At 32.3% G+C, this 21,305-nt stretch overlaps 1 protein-coding gene and 1 long non-coding RNA gene across 7 annotated transcripts; both read left to right on the top strand.

The window, feature by feature from the left end:
- The first annotated feature begins 705 nt into the window (after positions 1-705).
- On the top strand, positions 706-4,883 carry LOC110905655. 6 transcript variants are annotated; one of them, XR_004867869.1, is made up of 8 exons: positions 706-793; positions 891-970; positions 1,029-1,055; positions 1,160-1,214; positions 1,439-1,543; positions 2,135-2,197; positions 2,304-2,346; positions 2,605-4,883. It is a non-coding gene; the product is annotated as an uncharacterized LOC110905655 (long non-coding RNA). The 6 variants fall into 6 exon arrangements; XR_004867866.1 differs by having other exon boundaries at positions 891-1,055; positions 2,605-2,656; positions 3,010-4,883; XR_004867870.1 differs by lacking the exon at positions 1,029-1,055.
- Positions 4,884-17,529: 12,646 nt separating this feature from the next.
- On the top strand, positions 17,530-21,008 carry LOC110908825 (plant intracellular Ras-group-related LRR protein 7). The gene is made up of 9 exons (XM_022153812.2): positions 17,530-17,803; positions 18,668-18,737; positions 18,915-18,961; positions 19,065-19,173; positions 19,937-20,022; positions 20,203-20,293; positions 20,372-20,457; positions 20,539-20,625; positions 20,714-21,008. The coding sequence occupies exons 1-9, from the start codon at positions 17,705-17,707 to the stop codon at positions 20,822-20,824; spliced, it is 786 nt and encodes a 261-aa protein (XP_022009504.1). The 5' UTR covers positions 17,530-17,704; the 3' UTR covers positions 20,825-21,008.
- The last annotated feature ends 297 nt before the right edge of the window (positions 21,009-21,305 follow it).

The following is a 21,305-nucleotide window of genomic DNA, read 5'->3' as shown; positions in this document are numbered from 1 at the left end:
ATACAAAATATTATATATCAGCAACGATATTAAGAAATTTACATATATAACTTTGAAAATTTGTTTTTAGTTTACAAATTTATATAAAACAACCTTAATAATGTTCATTAAAATAAAAAAAACAATTTGATATAAATAAATGATTAAACTGTATGTCAAAAAATATTTCAATTATTTCAGTGTACAAACTTTATTTTATTTCCTTTATAAATTTTTATTTCACTAACCAAACCTTTTTTATGTATAAAATAGTAGCATATTTAAAATAAAATTTCCAATTGTAGATATTCAATGAAGCTTAGGAAAACCCTAAATTGATTAAAATGAAACGGTTTTATTAAAAAATTAATTATAGTCAGTTATACAATTTAAAAAAGGAAACAAAATCATATTAAATTTTTGTTTTACATAAATCTATAAAAAACTGACGGTTTATTATAATAATATTTAATAAAATAATAGAGTTGGCACTAATCAAACAATGTACTTAAATGATGTTTAATATGATGAATACTTTACTTGTTTCCTATCTATACAACCTAATAAAAGCCTTAATTAGGGGACACATGTCCCCCTCCTAGGGCCTCTAAAATTCATTTTCCCGCCAAAATATGCATTCTCCTCATTTCCCTTGAATTAACCCGACACGGGATCCACTTACTCTATTCGGGTCCTCATTTTTCGGTCCATACTTAAACCAATAAACCGATCAATTTTCCCATTTACTCTTCTTCTCTCATACGCTTTCTTCACCGCCGCTCATTAAGATTTTCAAATTAATCTTCAAAACAATGTTAGTTCACACATAATTTCGATTAAAAATGATGATTTATCATTCTTTAACATTCAATCCTTGATTAAATTCATCAGATTTTCACTCGCGATCCTAGGGTTTTCTCCAGAAACCCCTTTCTCTCATCCCATCCATCTGCGACATACATTCAATCCTTCATTCGTCTTCAATCAGCAGGTTTGTATATGTTAATTACCTATAATGTTTTATTCTAATGTTCTTTGCTACTATCCAGGATCAAACCCTAGATTCTTTGTTCTTTGTAAGTTATTTTTCTATCCTAGATCGGATCCACATATGTTTTTTTATGATTCGTCTTTCATATTGTTTAATCTTGATTCATCATTCACAAACCCTAATTTTCAGTGTCTCCTCCACTGCTGCAAATTACAAAAATTGCCGTCGATTTCTTCCGTCAGAGGTAGCATTCGATCTGTTTGCTTAGCATTAATGTTGATTTTGTTATTTCGATTTTTTCACATGGTCGATATTTTCATACCGATTTTAGGGTTTTCCTAAGATTTTGTTTATTATAAGTTAAAGGGTAATGATAAGATTTTAGGGTTTTTCAATAACATGTTTTGATTCAGTTGCATTCCTAATCTTAAGGTTATGATTTTTTTCACTTTGATGTTGTATTTTTAGCATTCAGGTTCTCCTGCAAACCCACCTGAAGATGTAGAACGTTGGTTCTGCAGCGGTTAGGGTTTTGCTGCGAACCCGATGATGGTGATGATCAGAGGTTGTCGGGTATGTGCCATGATCTTGATCTCCTGTTTCTTTGATTATTTGGTTAGGTTTGTTGGGTTTTATGGACATCGATGTGGAACGTTGTTTGGCATGTTAAAGTGTTTTTCATTAAAATTAACATGCCAAAATCTATATAAAGTGCTCACAAAAAATCTATATTTTTATTATCATCATTTTTATTTTGATGTGAGATCTATATTTCGTTTTGTTCTTTTCCATCCAATTTGTTATTAAACTATTGTTATTTATGTACTGATGGTTGTTCTATATGTCAATTTCATGAGTGATAAATCGAGTTATTAATAGTGCGTATTTTTGATTTAGCGACCGCAATGATGATATATAAATTCAGATTTTTTTTATTATTTTGTATTAAATGAAGCTTTTACATCAACTACCAGTGCTCCTATTCACAACGTGTTTGATCGCCAATAATTATAAGCAGGGGCCTAGGATAACGGAGGCCTTGGAGTGCCCCGGCCCCCAGCAATTTTTTGCGTGCAGTGTTAATTTTATCGAAAATTTACGATTTTTTTGTAGTGTAAATATTGGATGTTTAAGAGCCTGACCCCCACTGTTTTGGATTTTTAGAGTCCGCCCCCTCCGAGTTTCCGTTCAAGCTCCGCCAGTTCAAGCTCCGCCACTGATTATAAGGTGAGTTTGAATTCTGAGTGTTCAGGTACATATTGTCTTATAGCTTATTTTACACTAAATAAGCCTTTGTTAAGCATGTACGTAATTCTCATACACACTGATTCAGGCGATCCTAACACATCGGAAGGGGATAATTAAGGATGATAAAGGTAAAGGTTCACAACATCAAACTCGGGGTTACACTCTTCTTCTCTGTTGGTGTTTTTTTTTTTTTTTTGCATTAAAATTTGTTAAAGGCAATAAGATACCTTGATTGTACAGTAAGGCACATACTTCCTCAGTTTCCTCATTCTGAACGCATGTTCTTACTTTGTTAACTTTTTCCTCTAATTCAATAATGATGCATGTGGTTTTATAGTAATTAACTATATAAAATATTTGGTTTTCTTTTATGCGATACCTGGCAGTGGACCTTGCTGAAGGAGTTTGAGAGCACTTTGACTTCCAGCACTTGAGCAGGTATTGTCCCTCTTTGCTTTTCTACTTATCGAGCTTTTGACATCCTTCAAATCGTCTATTGTAATTTTTCTTGGAGGTTGCACTTTTCGACCCATTTACTTAACATGGTCAAGTAGCGGGTCAAAACAGGTAACTATTAGCTAGGGTCAAAATAGTTGGGTCGAGTAAGTCTGCAAATATCTTTATCTTTTCATTTGATATATTATTAGTGTGCTCTTGATTTAATATATTAATTTGTTTTTTATATATAAATTCATCTTCTTTATAAGTCAATATTTATACAATAATTAAGGCTCCCATCTTATGGTTAAAATACAGAAAATTTTCTAAATTTATGAACATATGGTGTTTAGATTAGAGCAGGGAGACTTCAAGGCATCAGTGTGTGAATAACAAATGATTTGTACCATCATGCAATGGGAAGTCTACATGGATTTCTTTGAGGTACAAATTTATTACTTTATTTATTCCACATAAAAAGGTTTCAAAATAACTGAGTATTAGGCATTAACTATCTTTTAAATACCCTTGACAAGGCGTATTGAGACACTTTCTCTATGGGTCTATATACCTGGTCTGTCGTCCCGCTCTGAAGAATTTATGGGTCGACGGGCAACATTAGTGTTTTAGGTTCAAGTATGTATGACCAGTTCTTGGGAATGATAACAATGGACGAGTAATATTAGCGTGAAAACTTTTAAATACTTGAAATCTAATACTTATCCATGGTCTGTAGTTTAAAGAATTATCAATTTGGAACACAAAATTTCTTATCTGCATATCACATATAATTTATACAATGAGATGGTACTATACTTGAGTAAAAGATAGTAATGGAAATCTGGGTGTGTCAAGCGGGTTGGGTTAAAAGTCAAAGTGAGTTTGGGTCGCTCAAGTTAGGTTGAGCCAACTTGCAAACGCCTTTTTATTTTTATGTTTCTTGAAAATTAAAAAAAATATTAATGTTTAAAATATGATTACAAAACTGTACTCTTGCGAAAATAATCTATTTTTTAAAATAAAGTGAATCAAAAGGTTTTATGCATATGAATGCATTTTAAACTACTCCAACTCTTTTGGTTAAAATTTTTTAGCTTTCATACATTAAAGATATAAGACGACTGAAATCAAATGATTTGTAAAAAATGGGTAGAGAAGTACCACCTCTATTGACTTTTTTTTTCTCATGGTTATTTTTTTAGTGGGAATCAACTTGCAGTCATCTAATTACATAAACCAATTTACAGTCGTAGAGTTTTTGAAGATCGTTATGCAAATTTTAGAAGGATGGGTGTATATGGTTCCTTTGATCTTTAAAAGTCAAAACTTGCTAATTACTTGACTTTCTTGCTGCTAAAAACTAAATGCTTTAACTTCTTTAAAATGATTTCAATTAAATTCTAACTGAACTTTAGCATTATTACATTGTTATTATAAAACAAATTAGAATTTTTAGTCCTTTAGGCTTGCACAAAAGGCCAAACTATGTGAATTCCTTTGACTTTCTTACTGCTACACAAGGAAAGTTATGGTTTAATCATATTCAATAACCAGATGAGTCTAATTACTATTATTATTATTTTTTGTAGAATTGTAGCTTGATTTTCCTACTCTATATGAACTAACATTTTAGACATCAATGAGACGATGAAGCCGTATTGGTTGACTGGCTCATTGAGATAACTTTTCGGTCAGATGGTTTCTAATTTCTTTTCTTTAGAATCAGTCATTGGATCATACCCACCAATGATATTTTATTTATTAACCAACATCCCCAATCCCCATCCTCGGCCCATGGGCTATATTCCACCACCATGGGGTGCACCTCCTGGATACTACGCCAACAACCCATATGCTTCTTCGGCAGGTTTGCGTACATATAACTTATATACACTTATTTTATTGATGGTCAAACAAGGTTTGCCAATCGATTACTCAAGTTATTGATTACTTTTATTTTACTTTATTTGTCAACGTATTTCAATATATTACTAATAAAAAATTTTCATATATTTTGTTTACGATAGGTACGGTGTTGTTGGATGTCATGATATAATAGGTGATGATTGTTTTTTCAATTGGTCAAAAACGAATTCGAGGTTATTGGTTCCGAAGCTCCAGCAAGTAGAAATATTAGAGTAATAGGCTTTCGTTTATATTTGAAATCAGAAAAACGTATTTCATTCATTTACTTATTTTTTCGGTTTTCTTTGATTTTAATTTTCAACTTCAGATTTCTATAATAAGTCCATGCGTATAGTTTCTTTATGATCAGTATAAACGTAATTTTTTTTAAAAAATAATAAACATATCATTTCTCAACACCGCGAAATTCGCGGGTATTAGCACTAGTATTTAATAAAATAATAGAGTTGGCACTAATCAAACAATGTACTTAAATGATGTTTAATATGATGAATACTTTACTTGTTTCCTAAATTAAGATACATAGAATTTTGAAGCACTAACTATTTCACAAAAACATAGAATATTAACCACAAACATGTAGCAAAACAAATAACATTAACGTCTACCAATCTATAATCAAATATGTTCAACAACTAAGTTCTTCGGCCACACATAAACGGCCCAAAAAAAGTGTCAGCAACATCTACCATCACATACGTTTAACGTAACAACCACAACAAAAACCTACCATTAAATGTATACTAACGATCACACCTTGAAAATAGTACCAAAACATACCATGAACCTTCACCAAGTCAATTATAAAGCAACATACCTTTACTTTTAACAAATACCATCTGAAACGAAGAACCGTATACCAACCATTTGTCTCTAACAAACTCCCTCATACCGGTCACATTGAATCGCGGACAGCCTTGCGAAAACTCCTTACCAATAGCTACATCCCATGTTCGACCAGCGCTGTCCTTAATGATCAAATCCATCTTTCGATCTAAACTATGAGTTTGAGCCCACTTCTTCTTCAGACGCTACATATGAGAATATAATAAATGTTAATAATAAATACCATTAAAACTGTTTTTCCTACAACTAATGATTTAAACTGGATTCACTTAACATACATTAATGGTATGAAGAAGTAAATAATACAAACTTACGTAATGACTGTCAACAACAAAAGTAACAGGTACTTCGTCATCAACACTCTGTTCAAATACAGGTCCAGCAACCGCATCAGGTACCTCATCATCAGACACTTCAACTACGCCATCAGTTGGTTCTTTTTTGATAACAGAAAGTTCAGGCGGGTAAGTTAGAAGGGCAGGCTTACAACAAAAAACACTCAATTCAAACGTCTTACGATCAATCATTTCAAATACAACAGATGATCATCAGTTATCGACATCTCCTCCTTGATCCGACTCCAACCTGTGGTAATGTAAATGTTATGGTCTAAAATTTCCATCCGAACAACCCATTTATGATTTCCAGCAGAACGAATCAAAATCGGATCTGAAGGACAAATATTCAGCATAGAGTGATGAACAAACAACCTGTTCACGATCTTCTCAAAGAATAAAACAGTATCAGGATCAATGGTATAGCCGAAATAGAAAAAAACGAATTAACGCAAAGATAAAATAATTTAAAAACGTAATAGTTCAATTACCATGCAGTCGTCTCGGTCTTTAAAATCATTTTTAGGTTTGTAGTAGAAGTAGTTAGATGGTGCTAGAGAAATGTCTTGATAAAAGTGGAATAGGCGGAACAAAGATAAAACTTCTTCATACTGACAAACAACCCACGAATCGTCCGGTAATTTCAAAGATGAGACAACATCAAACCAGCCATTGTAAAAAAAATAGTCGCCTGCAAGCTTGAACACTTTGACTTCAAAGGTCCTCCCATCAAGGGTCCTGATGATTGCATTTTTCTCTGGATAACCAAACTTCGTAATCCAGTCACCATAGTCAGCAGGAAGTTTCTGCAACGGAAAATATAAGTATCGTTAAATGCAATTATAATAACAGTAATCACAAAGTGTTATATTAAACCATATTAATTTTTTTTCTTTAAATGATTATAATTTCAACACTCACCAACGATTTTCTGTCGCACTTCCACACACGCGCAGCGAATCCGTACACCATCTCGCTTCCAAAGTTGTTGTCTTTCACAACCCCAAATTGTATATCAAAACAGGTACATGTAACAAATATAGGTAACAAACGACAGTCAACTTTTACATCAAAGAAAATATCAAACGATATCAAAAAAGTATTCACTTATTAAATATTTAGTTAAACAAATAAACAAATATAAATATTAAAAAAACGGATAATTTTAACATAACATTTGGACAAATATAAACCATCAAAAAGAAGCACAAAACTTTAAAATATAGTTTCAAACTAAAATGTAAACAAACTAAACAAAATAGCACCATTACAAGTAACAAATATAGGTAACAAACGACAGACAATTACTACATCAAAACGATATCAAAAAAGTATTCAGTTATTACATATGTAGTTAAAGTAATAAAGAAACATAAATATTAAAAAAAACGGATGATTTTAACATAAGATTCGCAAAAATATAAACCATCAAAAAGAAGCACCTAACTTTAAAATACAGTTTCAAACTAAAATGTCAACAAACTAAACAAAACAGCACCATTACAAGTAACCGCCCTAACTTCAACTATTACAGACACCATAAAATAAACTCAACAAAAAAATTAAACCCCCAATCAGCTACGAACAACAGTAACATCAACAAATCAGAATACATGAAGAAAGAAATTAAAACCCTAAAAAGAAAAAAACAAACCGTCGGACATAATTGAAGACTATTATCTAATGAAGATTGCTTATACCTCTTCACTAAATCGCCGATTTGATTATAGCATATTTGATTTTGTTCAAAATCATGAAATACTCTAATTAGAGAGTACCATAGATGATTAATTCAGTTATTACATATTTAAATCAAAAAACAAACAAACATGGATACTAAATAAAATAATAACAACTAATTATAACATAAGATTTGCCAAAATATAAACCATCAAAAACCTTCCGGACTTAGATATACAGATTGACACCTAAATGTCAACAAAGTAAAGAAAACAACACCGTTATAACTAATCGCATCAACATCTAGCACTCCTAATTTAGCACAAACAAAACTGAACATTACATACACTCAATCAGCAAATAATTGATACAAATAACAGAATCTGCATGATAATGTACTGAGTAACATATATATATCGAACATAAAAATCAAAATAGACTATTACAGAACCTATAAAAGAAAATGTACCATGGAATTAAACACCTAATCGGCTATAAACAAAAGTAAAATCAACAGATCACAATACATGAACAAAGAATTTAAAACCCAAAAACACAAAAAAAAAACACCCAACATCAAAATCGACTATTAACGAACATGAAAAAGAAACTGTACAATTAAAACCCTAATCGGCTATGAACATCAGTAAAAACAAAAACTGACAATAAATCGACTATTACATACCCTAAAAAAAACTGTACAAAGGAATTAAAAAATTAATCAGCTATGAACAACAGTAACTTCAACAAATCACAATACATGAACAAATAATTTAGAACCCTAAAACAAAAGGAAAAAAAAAACAGGGTCCAACATCAAAATCGACTATTAGAGACGCGTTGAATCTAACAAACAAACAATCTAACAAAAACAATTGAATCTGATGTAAACATATGCGAATTTAGGTAAAGGTTATGAGAACTGAATAAAATAATAACGGTTGATTATAACCTATGCGAATTTAGGTAAAGGTTATGAGAACTGTTGTAAACATAAATTAGGTAAACTTCATGTGTAAATAATTACATCAACATATAAAAACATAATAAATCTGTTAAATAATCATATTCTTTGAGAAGATCAAAAATGCATAAATAACCCTTTAAATGTTACTTCTTTGTGATATTCAAAACACATAAATAAAAAGTTTCACAGTTTCATAAGAAGAGTTAAAGTGAAAAACAAAGCATAAATGAACAAATGACCATTACAAAACATCATACAATACCAGATAAAACCATATAGGTCCATTTACCGTACTCAATAACCACATAAGTACATAAACAACGATATATTAAAACCATATATCAAACTATATGATACTGAAACATCAGTAATGAAATCGAAATGATAAAAAATAGATAAAAACATAGTAAACAAACTACTAACTAATATCATTAACAAATACACTCAATACAACATAAATCAGCCCCAACACAAATTATTCCACTATGATTATTCCAAAACCCTAAAAACTACCACCGTACAAACAAATCGGCAATAGAACAGAATATATAAAAGCGATACACTAAAGATTATTTATTGCTTTCTAGAATCATCATCAATCAATCATCATCATCATCCATAATAGCATAACTATCTTCAAACAATATCAATCCATACAATGAAATCATACAGATATTAACAACAAATAAGGTTTCTAGAAACCTAACTTTCCAAATAAGCACAATTGTTCAAATACTTGAGGTTATAACAATGGATTGCAAATCTAAAGAAACAATACAGCAAGTAACGAATGGAATTGCGGGTGAAGATACAAATAGATACACATTTGACTGAAATCATACAGGGGTTAAATCACATACGAAATCAAACCCTAAATCATATGAACCCTAAATACATAATCAAAACTTGTAACAAAATCAAAAACTGCTATTACATATTGAATTCATGTAAAAATCAAAAACATATAACAAAACAACAACAAATCAGATTTCAAACCCTAAAAAATAGGGTTAAGTTATTACATATTGAATTCATGTAAAAAACCAGTATACACACACAACAAACCCAAAACTGCTAATAAAAATCAACAAATTACAATACATGAACAAAAAAATTAAAACCCTAATACACAAAACATATATCCGTCCAAAATCAAAATCGGATATTACAGACCCTAAAAAAGAAACTGTACACCACAATAACATCAATCGCGTATGATAATCTAACAAACAAAGAATCTTTCAAAACCATTGAATCTGAAACATCCAATAAAAGAAAATGAAATCGTATGTAAAAGATGGGGATATCGGAATCAAGAATCAATACCGTCGATGTAGACTATTATCTAATGAAGATTGATTATACCTCTTCACTAAATCGCCGATTTGATCTCGAGGATTTGATTTCCTGCAAGATTAGATCTAATTAAACCCTATAATCGATCATGAAATACTCGAATTAGAGAGTACCGTATATGATTTGTCTTCAAATCCGTTGATTCTTGATCAAAATTATTGGCTCTTGTTTAGTCGTCGTGTTAGCCAGAGAAGAGAAGAAAGAGAGTTCAAATTAGGGTTTTGAGAGGAGAGAGAGAGAGTATAGCGTAAATGAGAAGCAAGATTCAATCCTCAACTATGAGGTGTGCCACATGGATGATGACATGGCTGCTTATTTGGCTTGCACCATTGGGTGACATGTGTCCCCCAATGGTTTGCTTTATTAGATATACTAGGTTAGAACCCCGTGTAATACACGGGTTGAATAAATGTAATTTTACATACCAAATAATAAAACAATATATCTTTAAAAATCTCGTTTATTACATGGGTTGAATAAATGTAATTTTATATATTTAATAATAAAAAGTTATATCTTTAAGAACCCCGTGTATTGTATGGGTTGAGTAAATTTAATTTATATTTTAAATAATGAAAAAAGTTACATTTTTAAGAACGTCATGTATTGTATAGGTTGAGCACATGTAATTTTATATACCAATCAATAATTTTGTATAGTAAATAATAAAAATATTATATCTTTAAAAAACCCCGTTTATTATAAGGGTTGAACGAATCTAGTAAAAAATTATATCTTTAAAAAAATTAACGGATATACTCGATATATGATGGATGGGGTGATTGCGGTGATGGTTCTTAAAAATGTCACGTAAACATAGTGTAAATGATTCATGTTTTTGTTTACCATGTAATAAAAGTATAGAAAACCAATAAACATTGATTAATGTTTTTGTTTACCCCTTATAAACATTTTTGAAATAAATTCTACCCTTAACTACTTTAGTTTAATAAAATAAATCATTTACATTATATTAATATTTCAAAATATTATATTATCTCTAATACGAATTGTTTAAATTTATATTAAATTAAATTTTATAATTATTTTTAATTAATATTAATTATTTATAATTAAGTAGGATAGACAGAAAAAACTAAAAAATAGATGACTCCAATAAATGACATGTGTCTCCTAATTGGTTTCTTTTATTATATAGTACGGATAGATTTAAGCCACGTGCTATTAATCATAAATAATATTTTTCATGTGTTTGAATGAACTTTCTGTTTATTATTATCGAAATTGTGCTAAATGGTAATAAACCTTAGCTAAGGGGATTGTAAGTAATGAAAAACAAACAAATATGTTATTACGTAAAACTTGAGCGACTAAAGATGAATTAGTGGATAAATCAAATTGTATATATTATTAAGCCTATTAAGTCTAATCGTCTTTGAAATCGATATTTATCGTTAGATCTTGCTGAGATAAAATATGAGCCATTTCTTATACGAATTGTTTAAATTTATATTAAATTTAATTTTGTAGTTATGTTTTAATTAATATTAATTATTTATAATTAAGTAGGATAGACACAAAAACACTAAAAAATAGATGGATTCAATGAATGACATGTGTCCCATAATTGGTTTCTTTTATTATATAGTATAGATAGATTTTGTATTTTTTAATCAAAATTAACATATTACATAATTTGGAATCTAACAAATCGGATTATTAGCTTCATGTAAATTTATAAAATTCATGAATAGCTTATATATTTAGAGAGTTAACTATAAAAATAGTACAAATAATTGTATGCAACAATATTGATTTATAAACAATCCTTCTTGTTTGTGATTAGATTGAAAATAAAAAAAAAAAATAAATAATGGACTATGGAGACCTCACATAAGTTGTTATAAGTTGTAACTATTACGAAAAACTTTGATAAGTTGTTATAAGTTGTAACTATTACGAAAAACTTTGATGACACAGTTATTATGCAAAAATTGTCGTGTCCCATTTGAATTTGAAGTTAGTCAACTCATAAAGATCATGCTACATTTTTCAATCTTAAATTTGTTTTGACTGATACCACGTTTTCTTTAATAAAAAGGCTATGAAAAAAAATTAACATGATAAATAAGTTATAACTAGCAATATATTACTCACGCGCGGCGGGGTGTTAAACTTTGTGAGGTTTGGTTTCGATGACATGTACACCAGTATTTACCCAACGAAAAAAATTAACATCAAACGACAAATTCTAAATTTTATAAACTAACATATTTTAGAGGTTGTAAGAGAAAAACGGAAAAAACTAATAAATAAATTAAACCTTGAAGTAGCGTCGACGACTTCTAAGCCCATGCTTCGATAATTTATACATTATACAAAAACCCGGTTTGAAATTAAGTTGATTGTAATAAAAAAAGCAAGTCACAATGTAACCTTCAAATTCATATGAAACACATCGTTTTAATAAAACTTATAACGGAATGTCAGGGACAAAAATCAAACACAACTACATACTTAAGTTTTTAAGTAAAAACTAAATTATCCTTAAAATATAAACATTAAGGTAATAAAAAACTAAATCAGCTAATGAATTCAGGTGTAAGAAAAAAATTATTAAATTAATAAAAAAATCATTGCAGCACTTGAATCCAGATAAAAACAAAATAAAGAAATTAACAACCAATGAATAATTCGATAATAGTATAATATCATGTTATCCTCATCAACATTAGATGTCTTTATTACATTGACACCCAAACATGACAAATTAAATTAGAACTTCTGGTTAAACGTTTTTACATCTATTTTTATTTGATTTAACGACCCTGTCGCAAAGCGATGGTCCTAACTCCTAAATACTAATTCTATTCAATTTCAACTTAAAAAGGATAAGGCGTCCATCTAGACATCTAGTTGAACCTACCACCAATTTCAATCCACCATCCAATAATATTGTTATATCATCATTCAATACATCATTTAAGATTCTACAAACCATTTCATCAACCCTAGTGGAGATAAATATGATCAGATAGTTCCGTGATGTGATGATACTCCTAGAGTCCGTCAGTGATCCAAATTTGTATTTAAAAAATTATTACGTAATACATACCTTAATGGCTTAATTTATATACATATACACTACAATTACAATGCCGGGAATAGTGTCAGGCAGCTATCTGGCACCCTTCATTGGTCGTAGCTTTTTATACTTTATTTTTAAACATTTAACTTCGCTAATATACGTGTTTAGCTTATTAGTTTTTTTTTTAAGTTTTCCTTCTATTGGTTAACTTTATTTATATGCGTGTTTCGTCCATATGCTTTAGACTATGGGGTATGGGGCGGGGGGTTGGGGCGTGGGTGGGCTGAAAACGCCCAAGCCACCACCCCGGGTGGGCTTGGGTTTCGGCGTGGCCCAAGGGGCAGGAGTTTAAAGCCGGGCGTGGGGCGGGTCTATGAATATGACATGGCGGGCTCTCAATGGCCAAACCAAACTAGCCGTTGGGGCATTTAAAAAAAAAAAACCTTTTTTCCTTTATAAATACCTTACCATATTTAACATTTTGCTCACACAATATCAAACACATAAAACACAATCTTGACATGAGTTCTTCAAGTTCAAGTGAATCGTGATCATCATCTGACGATGGTGCGGAAATATTTCTACAGACGATCGTGACGGTGGTGAAAGCTATCGTGGAAGACGATGAGGAAGAGACTCCGCAACCTAAACGGAGGAGGTACATCGCTCGTGAACGGCACACCGCTAACAATTTGTTGGTAAGCGATTACTTCTAGCGTAACCTAAGTATGATGAAAAAATGTTTAGGCGTCGTTGTCGTATGAGTAGAAACTTATTTTTAAGGATATCTAGAGATCTTGAGGAGAAGTATGTTTATTTCCAACAAAAACCGGATGTAACCGGGCAATTAGGATTTAGTACGTGGCAAAAGGTCACGGCCGCACTTAGACAGTTAGCGTACGGAAATAGTTCAGACATTATGGATGACTATTTAAAAATGTCTGCACGTGTAGCTAGAGAAAGTCTCACAACTTTTGTTCGTGTATTTTAGAACTTTATAAGAAAAGATATTTGAGAAAGCACTCGTTCAGTGACATGCAACAAATATTGGAACATCACGCAGATTATCATGGGCTACCCGGGATGCTAGGTAGTTTAGATTGTATGAAATGGCCTTGGGAACTTTGTCCTACTACATGGCAAGGCGCTCACACGAGTGGATTTCACGGGATGCCAACCATCATGCTTGAAGCGGTTGCGTCCCAAGATCTTTGGATATGGCACGCGTTCTTCGATATGCCAGGTTCACATAATGATATTACCATCATAAACCACTCGCCCCTTTTCAATGATCGGGTAAATGGTATAGGACCCAAAGTAACTTTCTTTGTAAACGGGGTTGAGTACGTGTATGGGTACTACCTAATTGATGGGATTTACCCGGAGTGGGGGGTTTTCGTAAAATCGTTCACAAGACACGGTACCATAGATCCAAAGAGATCAAAGTTTAACAGGGTCCAAATGGTTGCATGTAAAGACGTTGATTGGAAACGTGATGTACGCATGTATCATTCTTCACAACATGATTTTAGAGGATGAAGGTAGAGCGGCCGTTACCTACTATGACGACGATGACCCCAACCAGGTAACGTAATGTAACAGTTACACACCAAGATAAAGCGTCAAATGAATTTTTGATCAAGTCAAGGGATATACATCACAACCTTCAATCTGATTTGGTGGATCATGTTTCAACGATTCCTGGGTTCGAAACCGACGAAGACGACGAAGAATGATTGTTTTTTATTTTGATAATTATTATGTATGTTTATGTAGTTTTTAATGGTTTTATATATATATATATATATATAGGGAGAAGATCATGCGAAAACCACATCTTATTGTGAGAACCGCGAGAACCAATGTGAACACACCAAAAATGCCTAAAAATAGCTAAAAATCACACACAAAAAAAAATTTAATATATTTTATATAAAAATCGTTACTTTTCGAAGCCAAATTTTTTTTTTAATTTAAAAAAAAAAATTTGGCCACTAAAAGTAGCGATTTGAGCATAAAAAATATTTAAAAAAAAATAGATTTTTTTTTGATTTTTTTAGGTTTTTTGAGGGTTTAGTTTTTAGCATTTTAGCTTGGGGGGGGGGGTTAGGTTTTTTTATTTTTTTATTTGGGGGGGGTTAGGTTTTTTTTTTTTTTTTTTGAGAGGGGGGGGGGGTTTAGGTTCTTTTTTTTTTTTTTGGGGGGGGGGGGGTGGGTTTAGTTTTTTTTTAAGTTTTTTTGGGGGTTTTAGTTTTTAGCACTTAGCTTTTGGGGGGGGGGTTAGGTTTTTTTTGGGGGGGGGGGGGGTGGGGGGTTTAGGTTTTTTTAGCTATTTTAGGTTGTGTTCACATTGGTTCTCACAATAAGGGTGGTTCTCGCATGAGCCCCTCCCTATATATATATATATATATATATATATATATATATATATATATATATATATATATATATATAGGGGAAGGTTCAAATGAAAACCACTAGTTATTGTGAAAACTCGAAAACTAACTAAAAAAAGCCAAAAAAACATACAAAAATTTTTTTTTTAATTTTTTTTTTTGCAATCAAAATTTCGCAGGTTTTTTAATATAAAAAAAATTAAAAAAAAAAATTGTGTAGTGCACATGTGTAATACTGCACATATGTATGTGTACTACACATGTGTATTATTACACATGTGCACTACATAAAATTTTTTTTTTTTGAAAAAAAGTTTTTTTATATATAAAAACTAGCGATTTTTATAAAAAAAATTGAAAAAAAAAATTTGTGTGTTTTTTAGGCTTTTTTTAGTTAGTTTTCGAGTTTTCACAATAAAAGTGGTTTTCATTTGAACCATCCCCTATATATATATAGGGTAAGGTTCATGCGAGAACCACCTTTATTGCGAGAACCGCGAGAACAATGTGAACACAACCTAAAATAACTAAAAAAACCTAACCCCCACCCCCCAAAAACCTAAACCCCCCACCCCCACCCCTAAAAAAAAAAAACCTAACCCCCCCCCCCCCAAAAAAAAAAAAAAAAACCTAACCCCCCCCAAGCTAAATGCTACAAACTAAAACCCTCAAAAAAACCTAAAAAAAACCTAACCCCCCCCCCCCCCCCAAAACCTAAACCCCCCTCCCCCACCCCAAAAAACCTAAACCCCCCACCCCTCCCCCCCCCCCCCCAGCTAAAATGCTAAAAACTAAACCCCCAAAAAACCTAAAAAATCTAAAAAAATCAAAAAAAAAATCTAAATTTTTTTTTTATTTTTTTACTATTTTTTATGTTCAAATCGCTACTTTTAGTAGCCAAAAAAAATTTTTTTTTTTAAAAAAATTAAAAATATTTTTTTTTGGATACTAAAAGTAACGATTTTTATATAAAAAATAGTAAAAAAATAAAAAAAAAAAATTTTGGGTGTTTTTTAGATTTTTTTAGGTATTACTGTTTGTGTTCACACTGGTTCTCGCGGTTCTCGCAATAAAGGGTGGTTCCTAACAGATCTTTGTCCTATATATATATATATATATATATAGAGGAAGGTTAACGTACATTACGGCTTAACGTACATCACGTACGACAGGTAATTACGCAAGTTCATTTTAAAATCACGCACGTTATAACTCAAAAATCCAAAATCACGCATGTTGAAACACAATAATCACGCATATTGAAAACATTAATCAGTCATGTTATGGAACAAATTACGCATGTTGTCGTACGTGAAGTACGTTAAGCCGTAAAGTATGATATACTTTTTCTATATTAAAAAAAATTGGTGTGGCTTGGCCACGCCAGCCCAGCCACGCCCACCATACCCCCTATAACTTGGGTTTGTGTATTGAGTGCCCCCTAATCCACGTGTCAACCCATGCCCCAAACCCCCGCCCCACCATACCCCACGGTCTTAACTAGGCACACCCCCATTGGTTCGGGTATATTATGATTTTACCCTCCATTTTAAAATCACGAATTTGCTCCGTGTTCAAAAACTATGATTTTGCCCCTGGTTAAAAATTACAGTATTGCCATGATTTTAGATATTGGCAAATTACGGTTTAACCCTAGCCCAAAATTACAATTTTGCCTTTAGTGAAAAATTACAGTATTAACATCGTTTAGTTTTTTTAAAAGGTGTGTGGGGGAATAGTGTCAGGCTGTTGTCCGACACCCCCTATTGGCCCGGATATGATACGAGTTTACCCCTAGTTAAAATTATAAAATTTTCCCTGTTCAAAATTACGATTTTGCCCCTGTTTAAAAATCACAGTATTGTTTTAGTTTTTTTTAGGTGTGTCGGGGAACAGTGCCAGACTATTGCCTGACACTCCCCTATTGGACCGAGTATGATACGATTTCACCCCAATAAAAGATTACGTATTTGCCCCTGTTCAAACTTACAATTTTGCCCCTGATTAAAAATTAGAGTATTGTCATTGCTTTAGCTTTTGACAATTACGATTTTACCCCAACTAAAAATTACGATTTTGCCCCTGTTTAAAAAATCACAGTATTGCAATCATTTTAGTTTTTTTTAGCAAAACTATAGAAGCATTTTGTTTTAATTGGTTGACTCGATTTAATGTTTTTCATATCAAGCAACTGCCTAACACTCGCTCATTAGTCCTGAAAAAATACAATTTTGCCACGAGCTCAAAATTACGTTATACTATCGTTTTTTTTTTTTTTTTTTTTTTCAAGCAAAACTATGATAATGGTTTTTTTAATTGGTCGCGTTACTTTAGCGCGTCGTGTGGACCTAGTTTAATACGGCTCAAACATCACCGGCGAAAAACCCAACACGATCTAAAAAGTCTTCGCTGTTGTCGTCATCATCTTCAAACTGCTAACTGCTATCGCCGATTACAGTTTCACCGGAGCTAATTTCAAGCTGTTATTACTCAATGGGATGTTTTGCCAGCAAGAGCGCCGATTCCAAAGCCAGCCGCTTGTCTAGATGGCGCGCCACTGGCATTGTAGCCTTGCGTGACGGTAAATTGAAGGCACGTACACTCTCTCACTCTAGAATTAACTGTGTTTGTTTGATTTTTCCGATTTAATAAATTGAAATTGAAATTGAAATTTGTGTTGATAAGATTTGTTGGTGTGTGTCTTATTTGTGTGGGATCAAATGAAGTTTTGTTATTCTAGAACAGAAATTGGTAGTAGTTTATGTGCTGTTAAATTAACATATACAGAGATGGTTTTGATTCTTTGAAATTATGAAGTGGAGAAAGTGAAAAGAAGAAATAAGAGGTTTTTTTTTTTTTTTTTTTTTTTTTTGACAAGAAGTATGAATTTTACCATTTTCCGGATGATACTGATACCATTTCCTGGTTATTATGTGGGTAAAGATTAAAAAGAATTGGACCTAAGAGGGTCAAATATTGGTGTATGAAAATTGAGTTGTGTAGAACAGTTAATTACATAGTTGTTAAAAGCCATCTTTTCTTGCGCCTAGGCCCATTTTTCAGGTGAGGCGAGGCAATTGCGCCTTGAGTCAAGTCAATTGCACTTTAATTCTCCAAGTAATGATATTAAATGTTATATAATATGTTTTGGTTTATTTCTTTGTAGAATATTATTATTTTTCTAGTACATAATATATATTTTTTTTATTTTTTTCACTGCGCACTTTAATTGTCTCAGGCCGTCGTTTTTTTTGCGCCTTGCGCCTAGGCCCCAGGTGAGGCCTATTCGCCTTGAGTGCGCCTAGCGCCTTAAATAACTATGGTTAATTACCTCTTGTTTGTAGCTAATTTCTTTGGAGGTTTATGGACTATGATTTGGAACAAGGCTTCGTGGATTTAAATTAAACCATGAGGTGTTGTGTTTAATGCGTTGATTTGGTGTGATTGGTGAAACAGTCATTTCCAGATGAAGTGCTAGAGCTTGGAAAATCTGTACGGACGCTTGATCTAACACAAAATAAATTAGGTAATGCTTTTTTTTTGTTGGAATATCATTTGATTCCCTGGTGGTGTACATAAGCTTAGAGTACACATTTATAACCTTTCTAACTGATATAGCAGATTATTATAAAATGCGTAAGCTCACAGTTAAAGACACATTTTTGTAATTTTGCTCACCATTTCTGTCTTGTGGCCACTGCAGTTGATGTCCCAGAAGAGATCAGCAAGCTAATGAGTATTCAGAGGCTGGTATAAAATCTGTATTTTCTTAGAACTTATCATTTTTTTATTTTCTAAACGGTTGTTTATTGGAATTAGAAAAAAAGTAAGTGACTGCTTCTGTTATTTTCAGATATTGGCAAATAATGTAATCGAGCGTCTTCCAATGAATATCGGGAAGCTTCAGTCTATAAAGTTTATCATACTCGATGGGAATCGACTTACCACCTTTCCTGATGAAGGTACTTATATCTCTCTCTCTCTCTCTCTCTCTCTCTCTCTCTCTCTCTCTCTCTCTCTCTATAGGGTGAAGATATTCTTAAAGAAATTTCAGCTAAAAGGGTAGGAAGAATTTCCGTCAACCAAATCCTTATAAATTCCAAACGGTTGCAGCAACACTAAACAACCACTAAGTTAAAACATCAACTTGTAACTAAAATTGCAAATCTATGCAAAATTTGCAATTTTTTAAAAGCACTATTAACACCGCTTTACCTTATGTTGCTTGTTCATCCCCAAAATTGGAACCCCTAGAAGAACATTAAGGAACCACCATTGGCTTTCTTACGTATTTACCCTTCGTTTTAGCGCTAAGGTCTAGGTATGGGATTGTAGCACCAGCGTCTAGGGCAGCCGTATGTTAATTCTGGGCAAGGACTGGAGTAGGTTTTGGTGGAAATGAGACAATGTGATTGTATGTGACCGACGAAGACAGCAACCCTAGCAAGAGAATCAGTGGTGTCCTCTTCTTCAGTGTAATGTCACGTATCCGTGTTTGCAAAAGTCACACAGCGTCCATGGTTCCCTGAGGACCAGCTTTTCATACCACTTATGATCGTGGATAGAAAATGGAACGAGGAGAGGAACTCAGCCCTTCCTACACTTTTTAGCTTAAAACCCTTTATATATTATATACTGATCCTCTGTGTATGCATGTGTGTGCACTTTTTTGTCAATATTTATAAGATTTTTTTTTTATAATTTTCTTATTGCTTTATGGTTCAGTGGGTCAATTGGTGAGACTTGAGCGGTTATCTATATCTGGAAACCTTTTAACCAGCCTGCCTGAAACCCTAGGAAGCTTGCGCAATGTAAGTAACTGCTTATAGCATCTCAGTATTCCATTCTTCATTTGACTGTTAACTATTAAGCAATCTATTATGGTAAAATAAGTTTTATGGCGTCTCACTTTATATACTTCAAATGTCAATGTAATTCACTTGTATCGCATAATTTTGTTATAATATTCATTAGAGTTTTTTAAAACGCAGTTGTTGCTACTAAACGTGTCGCATAACAAACTAAAGGCTCTTCCAGATTCTATAGGGAGCTGCTTTTCTTTGGAAGAACTACAAGCAAATGGTATTTTTCATTTTACTTAATTTTTTATTCCTCTATGCCAGTTGTATTTCGAAGTTTCATCGTTCTTTTATTGCTCAGAAAACTCCATTGAGGAACTTCCCACTTCGGTTTGCAGTCTCGTTAATCTGAAGTCACTGTGCTTAGATCATAACAACCTGAAACAGGTAGCTTTCTTGCAAAGTATTCATCTTTAACAGGAAACGTAGTTTGTTCTGATAAATCTTATTGCATCTTTTCTTCTTCAGATTCCTCCAAGTTTATTGAAAGAATGCAAGACCCTACAGAATATTTCATTGCATGGCAATCCCATATCTATGGATCAGTTCCAACAGGTAATCTCTAATCTTTGATTCCCAAATATTCAGTTTAAGCTACAAAAGTGAAAATATATTGAAAAAAAGCTTGAAAATCTACTCTCAGATGGAAGGATTTCACGAGTTTGAAGATCGAAGAAAAAAGAAATTTGACAAACAAATCGATTCAAATGTGATGATTGGTTCTAAAGGCCTTGATGAGGGCGTTGATCTATAGTTTGTTATGTTCGTATTTTCTGAAGGTAATACAAATACCATTGTTGCTTATAAAAGTGTGCAGTAAATATGAATAATTGATGACAAATTAATAAAATGTGTTGTAAATGACTCGATGTATAAACATATTCAAGGATCAGTTGTAATAGGTAAGGCTTGTCTTCCTAGTTTTTGATTGGTCAAAATGTCCTCTGGTTTCTTTATACTGTTTTAGGGTCAATAAGTATGAGGATCAATGGACAATAGTGGTAATTGTATGGAAAGAAACTTCAGTGAAATTAAACTAGGACATTTTGACGAACTGAGCTGGTTTACGAACTGAAACTGAAACTGAACCGAAGCGACTTCATAAATATGTCTACTGTGAAGATGCAAAGCATACCCTAAAGAACCTTAGGTTAAGAACAATGAGACTAATACCGTTGACAATATAATTAGGTTGAGTGAGAACCTTGCATTTAGCAGTTGTGTGTCCCCCATGT

This window comes from Helianthus annuus, chromosome 9 (assembly GCF_002127325.2).
Source record: "Helianthus annuus cultivar XRQ/B chromosome 9, HanXRQr2.0-SUNRISE, whole genome shotgun sequence".
Classification (NCBI taxonomy): Eukaryota; Viridiplantae; Streptophyta; class Magnoliopsida; order Asterales; family Asteraceae; genus Helianthus; species Helianthus annuus.
This window is presented reverse-complemented; position numbering and strand designations above follow the sequence as displayed.